The 21,118-nt window shown below is 46.4% G+C and overlaps 1 protein-coding gene across 1 annotated transcript in view; it reads right to left on the reverse strand.

The window, feature by feature from the left end:
• Positions 1 to 20,135, reverse strand: part of Akap12 (A-kinase anchoring protein 12) — a 100,235-nt gene extending 80,100 nt beyond the window's left edge. Inside the window, exon 1 of the mRNA XM_045158383.1 lies at positions 19,950 to 20,135. Within this exon, the coding sequence (XP_045014318.1) occupies positions 19,950 to 20,135 (186 nt within the window). The remainder of the gene's footprint in view (positions 1 to 19,949) is intronic.
• Positions 20,136 to 21,118: the final 983 nt, after the last annotated feature.

A 21,118-nucleotide genomic window follows, 5' to 3' on the forward strand; every position in this document is an offset into this window, starting at 1 on the left:
CAGTGATCAAATAAACTAAGATATGTCCGTGTAACTGAACAGGAACGTTAATACTGAGCCAGAGAGGGGTGCAGGGTGTGTGAAGGAGTGAAGAAAGCAAGCTGCAGACTATTATGTGCGAGGTAAACTTCTGAAAACCTAAGCGAGACCATGTTTGTCCATGTATAAGAAACTCTCAGCCGGGCATAGTGGTGTAATCTGTAATCTTTGCACCTGGGAAGTAGGTCAGCCTTGGCTACAGAGCACGTTTGAGGACAATCTGGCACAAAATAGCACATGAGTCTAGAATTTGTTTGCAGTGGCAGGAGTGCCCTGGTGCACCCATTTTCTCCCTCTCTAATAAATTTTTGAATAATAAGGTGGAGGGGCTGGGGAGTTCAAGCAAGATGCTCAGTGATTAAAGGCACTTACTCTGCAAGGCCCGCATTCAATTTCCCAGCCACCCATATAAAGGTAGATGGGAATCATTTGCAGTGCTAAGAGACCCTGGCATGTGTAGGAAAATGGCTTAGCAGTGAAGGCGCTTGCCTGAGAAGCCTAAGGACCTAGGTGTTCAATTCCCTAGTACCCACGTAAGCCAGTTGCACAAGGAGGTACATGCATCTGGAGTTAGTTTGCAGCAGCTGAAAGTCCTGGCACACCAATTCTCTCTCAAATAAATAAATATTTAAAAAAGATGGAGAGCCGGGCGTGGTGGCGCATGCCTTTAATCCCGGCACTCGGGAAGCAGAGGTAGGTGGATCGCTGTGAGTTCGAGGCCACCCTGAGACTCCATAGTGAATTCCAGGTCAGCCTGGGCCAGAAGTGAGACCCTACTTCAAAAACCAAAACAAAACAAACAAGCACTCTGAATAGTAAGGACTAAGTTTGCTACACTCAAGTTCAAATCCCCCACAACTGAGTACTGAAATTTTTATTCAAGGAAATTTTAGAAAAGAATGAGCTGAGTTGTTTTGGTTTGGTTCTTCAAGGTAAGGTCATGCGCCCAGGCTAACCTGTGATTTCACTATGTAGTCTCATGGTGGCTTCGAACTCATGGTGGTCCTCCTGTCTGTCTCCTGACTGCTGGGATTAAAGGCATGTGTCACCATGCCCAGCTTGAGCTAAATTTTGATGGTAAACACTTTCTTGTTTGAGACAGGTATACGGTCTACTTGCATAGTCTAGGGCAACGTGAAGCTCACCAGGTAACCCAGGCTCACCTGAAACTCATGATCCTCGTGCCCACCTCCTGAGTGCTAGGGTCAGAAGCATGTGCCACCACACTTGGCTTGAACACTTTAATTTGATTGTTTTGTTGTTTTGAGGTAGAGTTTCACTCTAGCTCGGGCTGACTTGGAATTTACTATGCAGTCTCAGGGTGGCCTGGAACTCTCTACAATCCACCCGGTGCTTGAACACTTTAAAACTGGTTGTTGACACCCAAGTCACTAGACACTGGAGTTTGTAACTGCACCACCAGCAACACCGCAGAGAAAAAGATCTCCATATATACACATGCACATACACACCCATATGAACATGCATGCATACACACACACACACACACACACACACCACATACATAAGCAAAAAAAAAAAAAAAAATCTATCTCCAATATAACTGCATTCAAAAAACAGGCTTTCCACACTCCTAGGCATATATCCAAAGGACTCATCTCATTTCCTTAGAAGTACATGCTCAACCATGTTTATCGCTGCTCAATTTATAATAGCCAGGAAATGGAACCAGCCTAGATGTCCCTCAACTGATGAGTGGATAATGAAGATGTGGCACATTTATACAATGGAGTTCTACTCAGCGGTAAAGAAAAATGAAGTTATGAAATTTGCAGAAAAATGGATGGACCTGGAAAGTATTATACTAAGTGAGGTAACCCAGGCCCAGAAAGCCAAGCGCCACATGTTCTCTCTCATATGTGGATCCTAGCTACAGATGACTGGGCTTCTGCGTGAGAATGAAAATACTTAGTAGCAGAGGCCAGTAAGTTAAAAAGGAGACATAAAGGGAAGAGAAAGGAAGGGAGGAGGATACTTAATAGGTTGATATTGTATATATGTAATTACAATGATTGTAATGGGGAGGTAATATGATGGAGAATGGAATTTCAAACGGGAAAGTGTGGGGGTGGGGAGGGAGGGAATTACCATGGGATATATTTTATAATCACGAAGAAAAAAAACAAACCAGGCTTTCCAGAAACCACTCTGCAACTGTATGGATAAGGCTATAATTTTTCCAGAACAATAAACTACACTTGGTGTCTCCCACTGTAACTCTGCTCACATTCACACAGTGTAGAGGCTGAGACTTCAAACAAAGAACATGAGATTTAATACCCAAAATTTTCAAGGACTCTCTTCAATGATAAGTTTTTATCACTCAATAAAACACAAAGGATGGGTAAATCCTATTCAGTCTCTTCCACGGGAGAGAAAAGAAATGCATCCTTCCTGCTAGAAAAAATAAACACACATATCTATTAGGTATTTTCTAAGGATCTGAAAGGGAAAGGTTTAATGTGCCTTGTTCCATTGAATATTAGATGTTTACCTAGCATGCACAAGGACCTCTGTTTGATCCCCAGAAACACACACACACCAGCCACACACAATAACATATACCACACACACATGCACATACCACACACACACATGCACACATAGGAGAAATAACAGCATATGACAAGTCAATATAGTTGATGAATAAATCTTTACAAAATCCACATATCACTCCTAAAATGTCTCCAAATTTATATTCTTATAGTTTAAATGCCTTTGAAATTTGCTCAAAGAGAATAAAGCTAAATACAAAATAAAATGTGCAGCTTAGGCTACATGAGACCTGTCTCAAAAACAACAAAAATAGGGGTTGGAGAAATGGCTTAGCGGTTAAGGCGCTTGCCTGCAAAACCAAAGGACCTAGATTCGATTCCCCAGGACCCACATAAGCCAGATACACAAGGTAGCATATGCATGCGGAGTTCATTTGCAGTGGCTAAAGACCCTGGTGTGCCCATTTTCTCTCTCTCTCTCTCTTCCATCTCTGAAAATAATTAAAAAAAAATAAGATCATAGTATTGCTTACGAAAGCATTGTAGCCTGGGTCACATTTGTGACAAACATTTGCTGCAGTCCCACCAGCTGCTCCCTGGTACAGGACCCAGTTTGAACCAGCTGCTGAAGTAATTACCTTTTCAGATGAAAGAGTACATGGTTTTCGGTGGCCCCAAGACAATATAGGTGGCTGGATTTGTTTTCAGGTGTGTTTGTTGTCTTTAAATGACCAAGAGCAAGCAAGATTGGGTTTCACTCACTTAAACGGAGTTGCCCATGGGAAAGTAGACACAAAGAATTCCACCCTCCAAATTGCCAGGAAAAACACAATCCACCTATCCTGTACTATTCAAAGGGTAATCTTTAAAAGATCTGGATTCTTATTCAATGAAGGGAGACAAAGGCATCAATGGGCTCTATCTTTCATAAAAGCATGTGGACTGTACTCTAACGCAATCAGTTGCTTCCCAGGAGAACAAAGGAAAATACAGTACAGGATGAACAAATAAAATAAAGTTGTTTCATTCAAGTCCTGGCTTTCCTGGTGTGGTGTGGAGCAGTTCCCAGTTCTGCCTGGCTTCTCTAGGCGCTGGGCGGGGCGGGGGGGGGGGGGCTGTCTACAAGGGGATTGCATGGGGGTCACAGGGGAGACATGCTACCTAGGAGGAGCCACATCCCTCCAGAGCTCCAAGGACCAGCAAGACTTCCACTGGGGAGCCCCTTGGCTAAGCAGCCAATTGAATGAATCATTCTTGCTCAGTACCACTGAAGCCCTAGGCAAAATGAAATAAAATGCATTGGAGCCTATGACAATGTCTTAATCATTTTCAAACATGAAGCAGATACTTGGAGGAAGAAATCTAACATTTTAACTCATTCCTGGCTCCAGCAAAGCATTTGCAGTAATGGCTATAACGTCATGCTGTTAAAATTTATTTATTTATTTGAGAGAGAGAATGGGCGCATCAGGGCCTTTAGCCACTGCAAACTAACTCCAGACTCATGGGTCACCTTGTGCATCTGGCTTACGTGGGTCCTGGGGAATCGAACCTGGGTACTTTGTCTTTGCAAGCAAGTGCCTGAACCACTAAGCTATCTCTCCCGCCCTAAACTTAATTTCTATAGTTTTAGCATTAACACATTCAATTTACTTTCAAATTAAAAAAAGAAATTCAATATGATAGAGAATGGAATTTCAAAGGGGAAAGAGTGGGGGGGGGGAGGGAGGGAATTACCATGGGATTTTTTTTATAATCATGGAAAATGCTAATAAAAATTAAAATAAATAAATAAAATAAAAAATTAAAAAAGAAATTCAGCTGGGGCCGGGTAGTGCAAGCCTTTAACCCCTGCACTTGGGAGGCAGAGGTAGGAGGATTGCCATGAGTTCAAGACCACCCTGAGACTACACAGTGAATTCCAGGTCAGCCTGGGCTAGAGCAAGCCCTAAAAAAAAAAAAAAAAGAAAGAATGAATGAAAAAAAAAAAAAAAGAAAGAAATTTAACCATATGGAAAGATTTTTTTTTTTAGTAAGATTTATTGTTCTGCCCTAAAAATTCTATCTCAAGGTCTCTTTCTCTATAGGCTCATCAACACTATCAAAATCGTGATTATACACAAAATTCGAATTTGTTAATCAAAAACTATTAGACCAAGACAAACACATGCTTGGTGTGATACCACTGACTAATAGTATGTCCAATCTAATGTTTGCCTACCAGCAGTTTTCTTGCATGCACAAATGCTAAGCCTATTAAAATCAGCCAAGATACACAGGTGATAACTTTCCAGGTCAATGAGATACTTCATTGATTCAATCTACACAAAGCCATTTTAAAAAACATAAGAAGAAAACAGCCTTTCTGCAGCCCCTAACCAGAGTAGAGTATATCCAAACGTACAACCTGGAGGTTAGTCATACATCTGAGGGGAAGAAAGCGATGCACGCAGGTGGTCCCGTTCAGCACAGATGGCAAGAAAATAATCAGACAAACCCTCTGCCATTGTACCATCAGATGATTTCTCAGCTTCATTGTTCAAATTCTCAACTCAATATGAAATGTACAAAGCATTCTAGTTTTATTTAACTTTTTATTTTATTTTTACTTATTAGAGAGAGAGAGAGAGAAAGTGCTCCAGGGCCTCCAGCCACTGCAAATGACCTCCAGACACTTTGTGCATTGGGCTTTTGTGGGTTCTGGGGAATTGAGGCTGGGTCCTTTGGCTTGGCAGGCAAGTGCCATAACTGCTAAGCCATCTCTCTAGCCCTCTACTTTTTTTTTTAATAGCTTTTGAACAATTTATTCAAATACCTTCTCCAACAAAACAAGAACATGAGAAATGAAACATCTTTCAAGAAGGGAAGCTGGAGGCCGGCCCGGACTATGCAGCCCAATGCTGTCTCCAAGAAACAAAAAATAGGGGGCTGGAGAGATGGCTTAGCGGTTAAGCGCTTGCCTGTGAAGCCTAAGGACTCCAGTTCGAGGCTCAATTCCCCAGGACCCACGTTAGCCACATGCACAAGGGGGCGCAGGTGTCTGGAGTTCGTTTGCAGTGGCTGGAAGCCCTGGTGTGCCCGTTCTCTCTCTCTCTATCTCTCTCTCACACACACACTCTTTCTCTCTCTGTTGCTCTCAAATAAATAAACAACAACAACAAAAAAGATACAGAAAATAGGGCTGGAGGGATGGCTTAGCAGTTAAGGCGCTCACCTGCAAAGCCAAAGGATGCAGGTTCAACTCCCCAGAACCCACAGTAGCCAGATGCACAAGAGGGTGCATGCATCTGGAGTTTGTTTGCAGTGGCTGGAGGCCCTAGCACACCCATTTTCTCTCCTTTCTGTCAAATAAATAAATAAATAAATAAAAATAAAATAAAATATTGGGCTGGAGAGATGGATTGGTGGTTAAGACAGTTTGCCTGCAAAGCCAAAGGACCCCAGTTCAATTCTCCAGGACTCTATATTAGATGATATTAAATCAATATTAAGGGCTAGAAAGATGGCTTAGCAGATAAGGCATTTGCCTGTAAAGTCAAAGGACCCAGGTTCGACTCCCCAGGACTCACATAAACTAGATGCACAAGGTGGCACATGTGCCTGGAGTTCATTTGCAATAGCTGGGTGCCCTGGCATGCCCATTTTCTTTTTCTTAAATAAACAAAAATATATTAAAAAAAAAAAAAGCAATGGTGGGCTCTCTCTCTCTCCCTTTCTCTGTTAAATAAATAAATAAAAATCAATGTTAAATTTTCCAGGTGTGCTAGATATCACAGTGGAACAGAACTTAGAAACTTAACAGTGGACAATGCCATACTACCTAAGCATGAGGTGCTTTGACTTAAAACTTACTTTCAATGGCTGGAGATGTCTTAGTGGTTAAGGAGCTTGCCAGCAAAGCCAAAGGACCCAGGTGTGATTCTCCAGGACCCATGTAAGCCAGATGCACAAGGTGGTTTATGTGTCTGAAATTCCTTTGCAGTGGCTAGAGGCCCTGGTGCGCCCATTCTATTTGCTTCTCTCTCTCTCTCCCTCGAATAAACTTAAAAAATATTTTTATAAAAGGCAAAATAATTGTCAGGCATGGTCGTGCACACCTTTAATTCCAGCACTTGGAGGCAGAGGTAGGAAGATGGCTGTGAGTTTGAGGCTACCCTGAGGCTACATATATATAATAAAGATATATATATATATATCTATCTCACTGTAGCACAGGCTGACCTGGAATTCACTTATGTAGTCTCAGGCTGGCCTCAAACTCACAGCTGTCCTCCTATCTCTGCCTCCCAAGTGCTGGGATCAAAGGCATGTGTCACCACACCTGGCTCCAAATGTTTTTATTTATTTGCAAGCAGAGAGAAAGAGACAGAGAAAGGGCCTCTAGCTACTGCAAACAAACTCTAAACACATGTGCCACTTTCTGCATCTGGCTCTAGATAGGTACTGGGAAGTTGAACTCAGTACCTTTGGCTCTGCCAGCAGGTGCCTCAACCACTGAGCCATCCCTCCAGCCCCCAAAATATTTTTTTTTTAAAAAAAGAAAACAAACTCTGCATACTTGGTGAGAAACATACTTAACTAGGAAATCTTGCTATGACCATCCCTCCTGAACTATAAAAACAATTTATTACTTGAGCATCTTGCCAGTCAAGAAATGATTCTAGGCGCATTCCTTTAATCCCAACATTCAGGAGGCAGAGGTGGGAGGATCTTCGTGAGTTCAAGGCCACCCTGAGCTAAAAGCCAGACCCTACCTTAAAAAAACAAAACGAGCCGGGCGTGGTGGCGCACGCCTTTAATCCCAGCACTTGGGAGGCAGAGGTGGGAGGATCATCGAGGCCACCCTGAGACTGCAGAGTTAATTCCAGGTCATCCTGGACCAGAGTGAGACCCTACCCTCTACACACTGACTCAGGAACTTGGGGTGTGGCTCAGTGGAAGAGTGCATCTAGCATTTATGAGGCCTGGGTTCCTTCCCCAAAGTCAGGACTGCAAGAACAACGCTTCAGAGGCCAGGAAAGTACGTGTCTTAATAGGCAAGGCCGTACAGTACCCATCTGGATTCACCCTGGCATTTGCTGCATACACACTGATCTCAGAAGTCACCTTGAGCTGGGGGTGATGGAGTACATCTGTCATCCCAGTACTTGGGGTGCTGAGGCGAGAGCACTGTGAAGCCAGAGGCCGGCCTGGACTACATAGCCCAATGCTGTCTCCAAGAAACAAAAATTAGGGCTGGAGGGATGGCTTAACAGTTCGCCTGCAAAGCCAAAGGACGCAGGTTCAACTCCCCAGAACCCACATGCACACAAGAGGGTGCATGCATCTGGAGTTTGTTTGCAGTGGCTGGATATGCCCATTTTCTCTTCCTCGTTCTCTCAAATAAAAAATTAAAAAAGAAACAAAAAATAAAATATCCTTTTAAAATGGCCCCGATTTTTAGATTTTACAAAGGAAGAGCTTTCTTTTTTTTTTAATTTTTTGTTTATTATTTATTTATTTGAGAGTGGCAGAGAAAGAAAGGCAGATAGAGAGAGTGGCAGAGAGGGAGAGAAAGAATGGGCACGCCAGGGCCTCCAGCCCCTGGAAACAAACGCCAGACGCATGCACTCCCTTGTGCATCTGGCTTATGTGGGTCCTGGGGAATCAAGCCTCGAAACCAGGGTCTTCAGGCTTCACAGGCAAGCACTTAATCACTAAGCCATCTCTCCAGCCCAGGAATAACTTTCTTAAAAGTTTAGTTTAGGCCGGGCGTGGTGGCGCACACCTTTAATCCTAGCCCTTGGGAGGCAGAGGTGGGAGGATCATCGAGAGTTCAAGGCCACCCTGAGACTACATAGCTAATTCCAGGTCAGCCTGGACCAGAGTGAGACCCTACCTCGGAAAAAAAAAAAAAAAAAAAAAGTTTAGTTTAGTTATAATCCTAGGGTACAGTTATTTGCTTTTCTAGTCATCAATCTATAAAGCTCTTCGGTGATCAGACTCAAGGAAAAAATAAATCAGAGTGCCCTGCCCAAGTTCTTATCTGAAGCTGAAATAAACCAGCTGGTCAGCTCACAGCAAAGGAATCGTGCGCTTTGGGGAGTTTTCCTTCTCCATGACCATAAAAAGCAACAAACGGGTGACATTTCCCATTACTCCAGTTTGCCAGAGGAAGAATTGCAACTCCATTCAAGCAGGCTGTTTGACCTTCCCTTGCTCCTCCTTCAAGTTCACATACAGTATTCACTGCAGGCGCTGGGAAGGGTTTGAAGAACATCATAATTTACAGCTTTTAACTCCACAGTAGTCCAATTGTCCAGGACCCCAGAAAACATGGTTACGGTAGAGTGTGAAGGCTTACTGTGACTACTGCCAAGACCATTAGCTCTGTGTGAAATAAATGCCGTAGAAATTGAGTCTGTAAACAGTTATTACTGCAGACAAAATAAAACTAAACCTAGCCGGGCGCGGTGGCCCAACACTCAGGAGGCCGAGATAGGAGGATCAACTCAAAATAAATAAATAAAAACTAAACCTGGTGCAATTATCTGGATTATGTGAACAATAAAGTCAATCCAAAGGCTACTCAATTCAACATTTTCAATTATTCTTTTTTGGGCCAGAGATGGCTTAGCGGTTAAAAGCGCTTGCCTATAAAGTCAAAGGACCCAGGTTCGATTCCTCAGAACCCACATAAGCCAAATGCACAAGGGGGCACACACATCTGGAGTTCCTTTGCAATGGCTAGAAGCCCTGGAGTGCCTATTCTCTCTCTCTTTACCTGCGTATTTCTATGTATCTCTCAAATAAATAAAATAAATTTAAAAAGAAAAGCCCAGCAGCTGAAAAAAAAAAAAAAATCTGAGCATTTTCCCAGTTTTTCCTAGATATTTTACACTCAGGAATTGTCCCACAGGCTAACTCTTTCCTGCATCAGGATTTTTGTTTTTTGTGTTTTTTCAAGGTAGGGTCTCACTTTAGCCCAGGCTGACCTGGAACTCATTATGTAGTCTCAGGGTGGCCTCGAACTCATAGCAATCCTCTACCTGTCTCCTGAGTGTTGAGATTAAAGGTGTGTGCCGCCACACTCAGCTTTTTTTAATTTTTTAAATTTAGTTAGTTATTTAAAGGGGGGGAGGGAATAGGGAGAGAGAGAAAGAGAATGGGCACGGCAGGGCCTCTAGCCACTGCAAATGAACTCCAGATGCATGTGTCACCTTGTGCATCTGGCTTACATGGGTATAGAGAAATCGAGCCTTAACTGCTAAGCCATCTCTCCAGCCTTTTATTTTTGTTTCGAGACAGGGTCTTTAGCCCATGCTGGCCTCAAATAGAGATGACCTTGAACATTTTTTAAAAAATAATTATGTGAAATGAGCTTTAGCCCCAAGGATCCCCAATTCCTGTGTGTATGAAAATGGGCGCACTTGTGACAGGGTGCACATGAAGGTCACAGGATGACTTTCAGGACGGCCCTCACCTGTCCACCTCGCTGAGGCCCGGTTTCTCTCTCTCTCTCTCTGGATCTCTCTCGGCTGTTCTTTGGCGCTTGCTGTGAGCTTCTGGGAAATTGTCCTGTCTCAGCCTCGCGCCTTGCCTTGCTGTCGGCGTGCTGGGATCACGGAAGCCGCTGCAGCTCCGGCTCTGACCGTGGGGCCTGGGCTCCAACTCAGGCTTGAGTAGCAAATGCTTTACCCGCTGAACCTAAATGTACTTACACATCCCGTGTTGTCACTTGTCTGTTACTTTTTCACTTGTACACGTGGGTGTGGTGTGTGTATGCATGTTCTTATGCGTTGGCACACATATGTGCAGATGCACCTGAACACGGAGGCCAGAGATCTATGTCAGGTGTCTTCCTCAATTGCTTTCAAAACCCCATTAAAAAAATAATAATAATACAAGCCGGGCGTGGTGGCGCACGCCTTTAATCCCAGCACTCGGGAGGCAGAGGTAGGAGGATCGCCATGAGTTTGAGGCCACCCTGAGACTACACAGTGAATTCCAGGTCAGTCTGGGCTACAGCCAGACCCTAAGCTCCAAAGAGAAACAAAACAAAAATAAAAAAAGAAAAAATAAATAAAAACATTTTTAGGAGAGATAGCTTAATAGTTAAGGTGTTGGCCTGCAAAGCCACAGGACCCAGGTTCTGTTCTCCAAGACCCACGTCAGCCAGATGCACACAGTAGTGCATGTGTCTACAGTTCATTTGCTAGAGTTTGTTTGCAGCAGCTGGAGGCCCTGGCACACCCATTCTCTCTCTCCTCTGTCTGTCTCTTCCCCTCTCTCTCTCAAATACATAAAAAGTTTAAAAAAATATTTTTATTTATTCATTTTCAAGCAAAGAAAGACGAAAGAGAGAGCAAATGGGCACGCCAGGGCATAGTACCATCACTTTGTGCATCCAGCTTTACGTGGTACTGGGGAATTGAACCCGGGTCGTTAGGCTTCACAGGCAAACGCCTTAACTGCTGAGCCATCTCCCCAGCCCTTTACCCCTTTTTTTTTTTTTTTTTTTTTTTTTGGTGACAAAGTTTCCCATTGAACCTAGAGCTCAATGGATTTGGCTAAACCAGCTAGCCAGAGGGGTCTGCCTATCTCCATTCTCCAGCACGGGGATTACAGGCATGCGGTTCTGCACCAGGTTTTTACAGGGTGCTAAGGACTCAAACCCTGTCCTTATGCTTACACCACAAGCACTTTACCCAATGAGCCATTTCCCTAGGCCTCACCTGCTTCTCTCCTAGTACCTATTCCAAGATCACGCAAGATCAAGCCCAAGTATATTTTTCTAGGGGCTGTGAGCACGCAGGAGGGATCTGGTTTGGGTCCAGCCCCCCAGGGGCTGAGACAATAATTCTACACCTAATTTGCTAAGGACTGAAGCACTCTGGGGAAGGACTTCCTCTGGCCAGCGTCACACTTTAAACCACGACCTACTCCCCCATCGTCCAGCATTCCTCGCATTCCTCGGACAACTGTGAGCAGTCCCGAAGTAACTTGAAATCTTGTCACTGTTGTGAGTCTAGATAAAATCGTTGGGTCTCCACAAAACCTTCATATAGGACCAAAAGAAAAACAAAAACCAAAAAACTCTTTTCAACATTCAAAAGACCTCAGTACATCGGTTATTAGTGTTGAAAGAATAACTGATCTCATTTTAACCAAAGCAGCATAATAAGTTTCCTTTCTGATAAACAGAACAAAGACTTATCTAAAACTGCTGAGCTGCTGTCAAAGGGAACTGCAGCTCTGGAAGGTTTCGGCGCGAGGCCGAGGAGATGGCCTGTCAGCCTGGGTTCGATTCCCGGGTACCTACGCAATGCCAGACGCACAAAGTGGCAAGATGCCCTGGTGCAACATAATCTCTCTCTCTTTCTCTCTCTCTCACAGACACACACATATAAGCAATTTTTTTTTTTTTGTTTTTTTTTGGTTTTTCAAGGTAGGGTCTCACTCTAGCCCAGGCTGACCTGGAATTCATTATGTAGTCTAAGGGTGGCCTCGAACTCACGGTGATCCTCCTACCTCTGCCTCTCAAGTGCCTTTGGAAAAGCCAAAAAAAAAAAAAAAGTGATTAATAGATCTTATTGCAGCCAGAAGGAAGAATGGAATCATCCACCTTCTCCTCAGCCATGAACCCAAAGGCAAGCACTGGCAATAGAAAATTAACCCGGGGGGGGGGGGGGTATCACCATGGGATTTTTTTGTTGTTGTTGTTTTCTAGGTAGGGTCTCACTAAAGCCCAGGCTGACCTGGAATTCACTATGGAGTCTCTCAGGGTGGCCTCAAACTCACTGCAATCCTCCTACCTCTACCTCCCAAGTGCTGGGATTAAAGGCGTGCGCCACCATGCCCAGCAGGATATTTTTTATAATCATGGAAAATGTTAATAAAAATTGAGAAAAAAAATAAAGTTTAAAACAAGAAAATTAACCAAAAGGAGGCTGGAAAGATGGCTTAGTGGTTAAGGCCCTGGCTTACAAAGCCAGAGGACCCAAGCGTGATTCCCTAGGACCCACATAAGCCAGCTGCACAAAGTGGTGCATATATCTGGAGTTCAATTTCAGTGGCTGGAGTCTCTGGTGTGCCCATTCCCTGTCTCTCTTCCTCAAATAAATAAACAAATAATTTTTTTTTTCGAGGTAAGTTTTCACTGTAGCTCAGGCTGACCTGGAATTCACCATGTGGTCTCAGGGTAGCCTCAAACTCATGGCGATCCTCCTACCTCTGCCTCCCAAGTGCTGGGATTAAAGGCATGAGTCACCACACCTAGCTAACAAATAATATTTTCTAATTTTAAAAAAGGAATGATAGTCTAGTAGGTATAAATAGTTGTTTGTCATAGATTGTTAAACATCAATAGAAAACCCAAATCAAGCCAGACAAGTTGGCACCCACCTGTAAACCTAGCAGTCTAGGGGCTGATACTGGAAGATTGTGAGTTTGAAGTCAGCCCAGACTACATAGCCAGACACTGTCCAAAAAAAGGAAACAGAAGGGCTGGAGAGGTGGCTCAGTGGTTAAGGAGCTTGCCAGCAAAACCGAACAATCAGGGGTCGATTCCCCAGTACCCACATAAAGCCAGATGCACAGGGTGATGCATGTGTCTGCAGTTCATTCATTACTATGGTTAGAGGACCTGGTGTGCCCATTCTATCTTGCTTCTCTCTCTCATAAATAAATAACAATAAACAAACAAACAAAAAGGAAACCGAAAGCAATGCTGTGACGTAGGCAGACGTTCTTGTCTGGTTTCTAGAGCAGCTATGGTCCTCTGCGTTCCAAGTCACGAAACCTTCACTTATTCGGTGTGTATTTTCATACAGGGTTTCTCTTTGTAGCTCAATCTAGCCTGAAACTTGCTATATAGCCCAGGATGGCTTCAAATCAATGATCCTCTGACCTCAGCCTTGGCAGCTCACATCTTTAATCTCAGCACTTAGGAGGAAGAGGTAGGAGGATCACAGTGAGTTCAAGACCACCCTGAGACTACATGGTTAATTCCAGGTCAGCCTGGACCAGTGTGAGACCCTACCTCAAAAAACCAAAAATAATTAATTAATTAGTTAATTAAGAACTGGGAAGACGACTCAGTGGCTAAAGATGCTTGCTTGCAAAGCTTGGTAGTCCTGGGTTCCATTCCCAAGCCACACACATAAGCCAGATGCATAATTGTCTAAGAGGCCTTGGTGTACTCCCCCTTCATATGTGTATGCTAATTAATTGAAAAAGAGTTTACATTTTATTAAATATTTAATAAAACATTAAACTAGCTGGGGGCGTGGTGGTGCATGCCTTTAATCCTAGCACTTGGGAGACAGAGGTAGGAGGATCACCTTGAGTTCGAGGCCACCCTGAGACTATATAGTGAATTCCAGGTCAGCCTGAGCTAGAGTGAGACTCTACCTCAAAACAACAACAACAACAACAAAAATAATAATAAAATAAAATAATAAAGGAAAAAGACATTAAACTGGGCTGGAAGGATGATTTAGTGGTTAAGGTGTTTGTCTACAAAGCCAAAGGACCCAGGTTCGGTTCCCCAAGACCCACGTTAGCCAGATGCACAAGGTGGCACATGTGTCTGGAGTTTGTTTGCAGTGGCTGGAGGCCATGGTGCTCCCATTTTCTGTCTGTCTATCTGTCTCTCTCTAACTCTCTCAAATAAGTAAATAAATAAATATAAAAAAATTTTTAAAAATTAAACTAGGAGGCTATGGAGATAGCTCAGAAGAGAAAGTGCTTCCCTTGCAAGCATGAGGACCTGAGTTCCATCTCCACCACCCATCAAAATGCCAACCAGTGCACACGTGTGCCCACACATGTACACCATGCACATAAAAACAAAAACAAAAACAAAAACTTTCTTTTCATGGTAGGTTCTCACTCTAGCCCAGGCTGACCTGGAATTCACTACATAGTCTCAGGGTGGCCTCGAATTCACAACAATCCTCTTACCTCTGCCTCCCGTGGGCCGGGATTAAAGGTGTGGGTCATCAAGCTCAGCCTCACACTACCCACCCACAGGAGACACCGGCCTGACTCTGTGGCAAATGGCCACTGTCTGCTCCATTTCTCACTTTGAAATCATTGATCAAGCAGAAAATACAAGAAAGGTTAGTTTGTGGGCATTCTGAGTGTCCTGACTTAGCCTGCAGTTTGGTTCCAAATATCAAGATTTGCCAGTCATGGAGGTCACTCTGTCCTTGGTCACCTAGGTTGGTTCCCAGCTGAATGAGAATACCCTTGCATAGAAAAATGCTTAAAAGCAGACAACTGAGCTTAAGTGTGGTGGCTCACACCTGTAATCCTAGCATTGGGGAGGCTGAGGTAGGAAAACCACTATGAGTTCAAGGCCAGCCTGAGCTACAGACAGAGTAAGTTCCAGGTCAGCCTGGGCTAAACTGTCTCAAAAAAAATCATCAGACACGGTCTGGAGAGATGGTTTAGCGGTTAAGGCACTTGCCTGCAAAGCCAACGAACCCAGGTTTGATTGTCCAGGATCCACATAAGTCAGATGCAAAAGGTGACACATGCATCTGGAGTTCATTTGCAGCAGCTGAAGGTCCTGGCGTGCCCATTCTCTCTCTCCCTGTCTATCTGCCTCTTTCTTTCTCTCAAAGTAAAATTAGGGCTGGAGAGGTATCTAAGCAGTTAAAGGCACTTGCTTGCAAAACCTGATGGCCCAAGTCCCAGATAAAGTAAGATGCACAGAGTAGCAAATACTTCTGCAGTTCAGTTGCAGCCTGGATTGCCCATTACCGTCTCTCTCAAAATAAGTAAACCGGGCGTGGTAGTGCACGCCTTTAATCCCAGCACTAGGGAGGCTGCCGTGAGTTTGAGGTCACCCTGAGACTCCAAGTGAATTCCAGGTCAGCCTGGGCCAGAGTGAGCCCCTACCTCGAAAAAACAAATAAATAAATAAAAAATATTAGTGCCAGGCATAGCGGCCCACGCTTTTAATCCCAGCACTCAGGAAGCACAGGTAGGAGGATAGCCATGAATTTGAGGCCAGCCTACGACTACATGGTAAATTCCAGGTCAGCAAAGGCTAGAGTGAGAATCTACCTCAAAAATAAAAAACAATAACAACAATAATAAAATAAAATAAAAATATTAAGAAAACAACAATCAGGAGCTGGGCGTGGTGGCTCATGCCTTTGATCCCAGCACTAGGGAGGCAGAGGTAGGAGGATCACTGTGAGTTCAAGGCCACCTTGAGACTACATAGTGAATTCCAGGTCAGCCTGGGTTACATACAGTGAAACCCTACCTCGAAAAAGAAACAAACAAAAAAAGCAACAATCAGACAGTTCAGCAAACACAGTTGAGGAAGTATGGAGAAAATCCTCTTCCTCCAGCAGAGGCCATGAAGCCCCAAACCAGGCAAGCTACTAACACATCAAGCCATTTCCCCCTATAATTTACATTTACAGATTGACTGGAAGACTCCTTCCTTTTTTTTTTTTTTTTCCCCTGAAAAGCACCATAGATAAAAAAGAAAGCCTTCTGCCTCAGTGCATTTAAATGTTAACTTGAGTCATTTAGAAATTTAACTGGCTCACAGCAGAGTTTCCCAGCATGGGCAAGGCCCGAGGTTCAACATCTAGCACTGCAGGGAAAAAAAGGAGCTAAATCCTTGACCTCACTGAAGAATTCGGAAAGGAAGATGTCTTTGGAGACAAAGGCATCTAAAATTAGCAGAAAAGGGTCTATGGGGGAGAGGGATATAACCCAATGTGGTTTTTTTTTTTTTGTTTTTGTTTTTGTTTTTGTTTTTTTGAGGTAGGGTCTCGCTATAGCCCAAGCTGACTTGGAATTTACTATGTAGTCTCAGGTTGGTCTTGAACTCATGGTGATCCTCCTCCCTCTGCCTCCCAAGTGCTGCAGAGGCTAGACCCTGGCATGTCCATTCTCTCTTTATCTGTCTCTCGGTCAAATAGGTAAATAAATAAATTCCAGCACTTGGGAGGCAGAGGTAGGAGGATTGTTGTGAATTGAAGGCCACCCTGAGAGACACACTCTCTTGCTTATTCTCGCTCTCTTGCATTTAGAAATAAAAACTTAAATTAAGAAAAAAAATGCCGCTGGGCGTGGTGGAGACATACAGAGCGAGAAAAAGAGAGAGACCAAGGCCAGGCCTCCTCCAGCCACTGCAATCCAAATGTATCTGCCACCTTGGGCGTGTGTGCAACCAGGGACTTGGAGAGTTGAACATGGGTCCTTAGGCTTTGCAGGCAGGCGAATTAACTGCTGAACTATCTATCCAGCCCGACCTTGAACTTTTGACCCTCCTGTTTCCACCTCCCACGTGCAAGAATTACAGGTGTTTTCCACCATGACTAAATATGAGGTGCTGGGGACCAAAACAAGCACTCTTCCAGATGAACTATGTCCCCAGCCCTTCAGTCTGTAAGCTTTTTCTTTTGCTTTGCTTTGTTTTGTCGTTTTTTCCAGGTAGGGTTTCACTCTAGTCCAGGCTGATCTGGAATTCACTGTGTAGTCTCGGGGAAGCCTTGAACTCACGGCGATCTTCCTATTTCTGCCTCCCAAGTGCTGGGATGAAAGCCATGCACAACCACGCCCAGCGAGTCGTTTTTAATGTTATTTGTTGATTTCACAGTAAAAGCATTTTAGAGCTACAATGCTTATAGGAGCACTCTCTCTCTGTAAATTTTTCTTTTTTTCTGCCAAATCATTCGCTTGACCTATTAATTACCAAAGTGACTGGTCTCTGACCACTATGAAACCAAACACAATGAGAGGATCAAAGGTCACACTGGAGAAGTGCAGTTGGCATTCTCAGTTTTCATCACTTCCTTCTCTCCACCAACATCTGAGGGCCCACTCAGTGCCAGGCAGCATGCCATGGGTTGGGGAACAGTTGGTGAGCAAAACCAGGTCAGTTCCTTGCCTTGTGGAACATTCAGACCAGCCAGGCTTCTTAGTCAAAGTCACTTAGCCCACGCATTCAGAAACTGCTGGGGAGAGTTCAAGGGGTCACCTGAGCCCAGAGTGGCAGACAGGAGTTTAACAGGAAGGTGAGGGAGGCCAAGAGTCAGGTATGCTGAGTCATTCTTAATTCCCGCACCCTTTTAAAAAGTCTTAGGTCTTCAAAACATGAGTAATAAATTCTGCTAGTCGAAATGAAGAAACGCAAACACTCCAACGAATGCATGTAAGTGCATTGATTCGTCTCCAAATTGATAACTGGGAAGGATGCCAACACATTCAATGATATTGTGGGTGTGGCTAAAGTCATCTTTCAAGAGAATGGGTGCTTCAAGATGGTGGTTGAGGAGGGTAGAGGGAGAGGATACCCGTTGTGGAAGGTGATGGAATAGAGGACCATTATAAAGCAAACAAAGGCAATTTGTTGGGATGGAACTAAGTTATGTTTCACTGTAAACAGAAATAAGGGGGGGGGGCGTGGTGGCGCACGCCTTTAATCCCAGCACTCAGGAGGCACAGGTTGGAGGATGGCCGTGAGTTTGAGGCCACTCTGAGACTACATGGTGAATTCCAGGTCGGCCTGGGCTAGAGCAAGCCGCTACCTGGGGCGGAGGACAGAACTAAGGCCCGAAGGAGCCTGAAAGTGGAGAGCGTCTCCTGGTTGAAAGTTTGGGACATTTATACCTTAAAATGACTTGCAGCAGCTAACTCCAGACGGGAGCTCTGGTGACAGCAGCTGGCGTGAAAACGGAATGCTTAAGTATGAAACCATGACTCAGGTCGTAGACTCTATAGGCCCCAGGGATTCAGGTGGATCTTGGAGGTTTTACATCTCCTAAAGCACAGTCGATATCTAGGGACTGTGGATCTTACAAATAGTGTTTAAGTCAGACTGGAAGCAAAAACCATCACAAAGAACTATCATTCACGCTCAGCATAAACCAGACTTCGGGTACTAAAGTGGTCAAGGCAAGGAGGTTCGGTTCTGTGAAATCTACCTGAGTCTCAAGGTTCTGTTCTCTCCTTGAAAAACACCTACATCTCCTTGTAACTGTGAAAGGTCCTCACTACTCTGTGTGCAAATCCAGCACTGGTTGGGTTTATTTACTTGTATTTTAAGTAATGAGTACTACTGTCCTATCTTCCACGAAGAATAGCACAAATCCAGTTGGCTGACATCCCACCAACAAAAACATATGCTGGAAAATGGGTCTAAAAACGCAGTGGCAGAAGGAGGGTGTGGTGGCCCAAGCCTGTAATCAATCCCAACATTCAGGAAGCTGAGACAGGAGGATTGCCACTAGTTGGGCCAGTTAGTTCTGAGCCAGCCTGGTCTGCAAAGTGAAACCCTGTCATAAAACAAACAAACAAAAACCCTACAAACAACTACAACAAAAAAAATCAATACATTTTTAAAAATACAACGCAACGAAGGAAACCAGCCACAGGCTCGGTGGCTGTGGTGGCCCAGGTGACCTATTCCAGTCTTAAACCCTGAGTGATTTTTTTTTCTTCTTCAGGGTTTTCTGCAGAGCTTTGACAGAAGAGTGAGGGGGAAATGCTCGCTTACGCTTTAGCCTGCATCAGTGGAGAACTTGTAACTACTCCAATGTTTTGTGTTTATCCAAGCGAGCCCACGGGCACCGAGTAAGCGACGAGGACAGGACGCCGGCTGCTTTGCAAAAACCTGTCCTTTACTCCCCTTTTGGAAACGTACCCCCGTGCGCCCAGGTTTGCAAGCGAGCGAGCTGCACCCCGGGCTCTGGGCATCATCGAGGCGGCGTCCGTCCCAGCCGCCGACGCCGGGAGCTCCGGGTACCAAACCGGGCCTGTCCCTCCGGTGGCGGCCGATGTCAAGGCCAAGGGCTGGGCGGGGAACCGAGGACCGCGGGCCGCTGCGTCTCCAAGCCGGCCCTGTCCCTGTGGCTTGGGTTCCCCCAATCTGGGATCTGCGGGCCGGGAGGGAGACGATGTGGGGGTGGGCGAGGGCAGGGATGCTCCGGATGCCCGGGGATGGGTCACTTCTCCAAGGATGCCCTGCACGGCCATCCGCCAGGCTGGGTGGAGGCTCCCACCGGAAGAATGTGCACCGATCGCGGGGTGTGTGTGTGTGTGTAGGAGGGGGGTGCGGATGGGATTACTGCAGAAGGCTCGGTCGCCTCCCCTTTGCAGACCCCACGACAAAGATGCAATTCCGGCCCCGCCCCGGCCGCGAGGGACCCAGAAAAGCTAGCTACCCCCCAAAGAGAAGCGAAGGGAGGTGGGGGGAGGTATTCCGAAGCTCCCGAGTTTGCAAATGGGCAGGATGAGCCGGGGAAGTTGTCGCCGGAGGAAATCAGAGGGGGGCATCCCCCCCTCACACACACCCGCACCCCCCAACCCCGCCCCGTCCCAGGCTTCCCCACCCACCCACCCCCAGCCTCCAGGGTGGGCAGGTGACCGGCGCGGGTCCCTTACCTTGGTGGCCGGGTCCGCGTCGGCGAGGGCGACGGCGGCATCGGCCACCGAGCCGGGCGTCGTGGCCTCGGCCGAGGGGTCGCCGCCGCCGCCGCCGCCGCCGCGGAGCTCGGGCTCGGGGGGCGCGTCGCTGCCCGGCGCCGGCTGCTCGGGGCTCCGCTGCTCCGTGGAGCTGCCCGCGCCCATGGCTGCGAGGAGGGGTCCCCGCGACGATGCCTCCTGCTCTTCGGGGCGCGCGGGGCTCCCGGGAGCGCGGTCGTCTCGGCCGTGCAGCTGCCCGGCGCGCCCGGTCTGCGAATGGAGCGGACGCGCTCGCGGCAAACTCCTTAAAAGAAAAGGAGGAAAAAAAAAAGAAGGCACCTCTAGCCTCCTCCCCCCACCCCGCCTCTGTGTGTGTGTGTGTGCGTGTGTGTGTGCGTGTGTGCGTGTGTGTGTGTGTGTGTGTGTGTGTGTTTTCCCTAGCTTCATCACATGGGTGCAGCCCAGACACGCCTTGCAGCATCCCCCCCTACCCCACCCACCTCACCCCAGGCTGCCAGGACCAGACGCCACCCCGGGGTCCAGGCCAGCGGCGCGCCCCGCCCCCAGCACCCCTCCCTCCAGCTCGCACCTGGGGGACCACAGCTGAGAGCTGCGGGAAAGCCGGGGTGGGGGGGGACAGCATCAAAGACGGGTGGGGAGGGGGGGCCCACGGCTTTCTGGGGACCCTGGGGCAACCGCGGTTTGTTTTTATTTTATTAGTATTTTTTTTTTTTTTTTTTATTCGAGGAGTGATAAACCAAAGGCAAGAGATTCTGTGGCTTGCTTTTGCAGCTGGATCTGCAAGCCGCCCAGGAGCGAACTCCAATCCGCACGGGCTTCGGCTCCGATCGTGAGGTGCCCGCCTCCTTCTCCATTAGCAGGAGAAAGGAAGCGCCCCAGGGCTCCCCCCCGACCCCCAGCCCCGGTCCTCACTCCGCGGCTCACGTGGCGACGGGGCCGGGAACCGGGAGGCTAACGCGAGTCAGGCCGCGGCCGCTCCCCCTGCAGCCTCCGGGAATCGGAGGATGTCGAGCCGAGCCATCCGCCCTCCGTCCCCGGGGAAAGAGAGGGAAACGCAGCCCTTACTGGAAACGCGCCGGCGCTGGAGGCTCGCCCGTCCCGCGCCCGGCGCCTGACGCTGCAGCAGA

Source organism: Jaculus jaculus, chromosome 9 (assembly GCF_020740685.1).
Source record: "Jaculus jaculus isolate mJacJac1 chromosome 9, mJacJac1.mat.Y.cur, whole genome shotgun sequence".
In the NCBI taxonomy this organism is placed as follows: Eukaryota; Metazoa; Chordata; class Mammalia; order Rodentia; family Dipodidae; genus Jaculus; species Jaculus jaculus.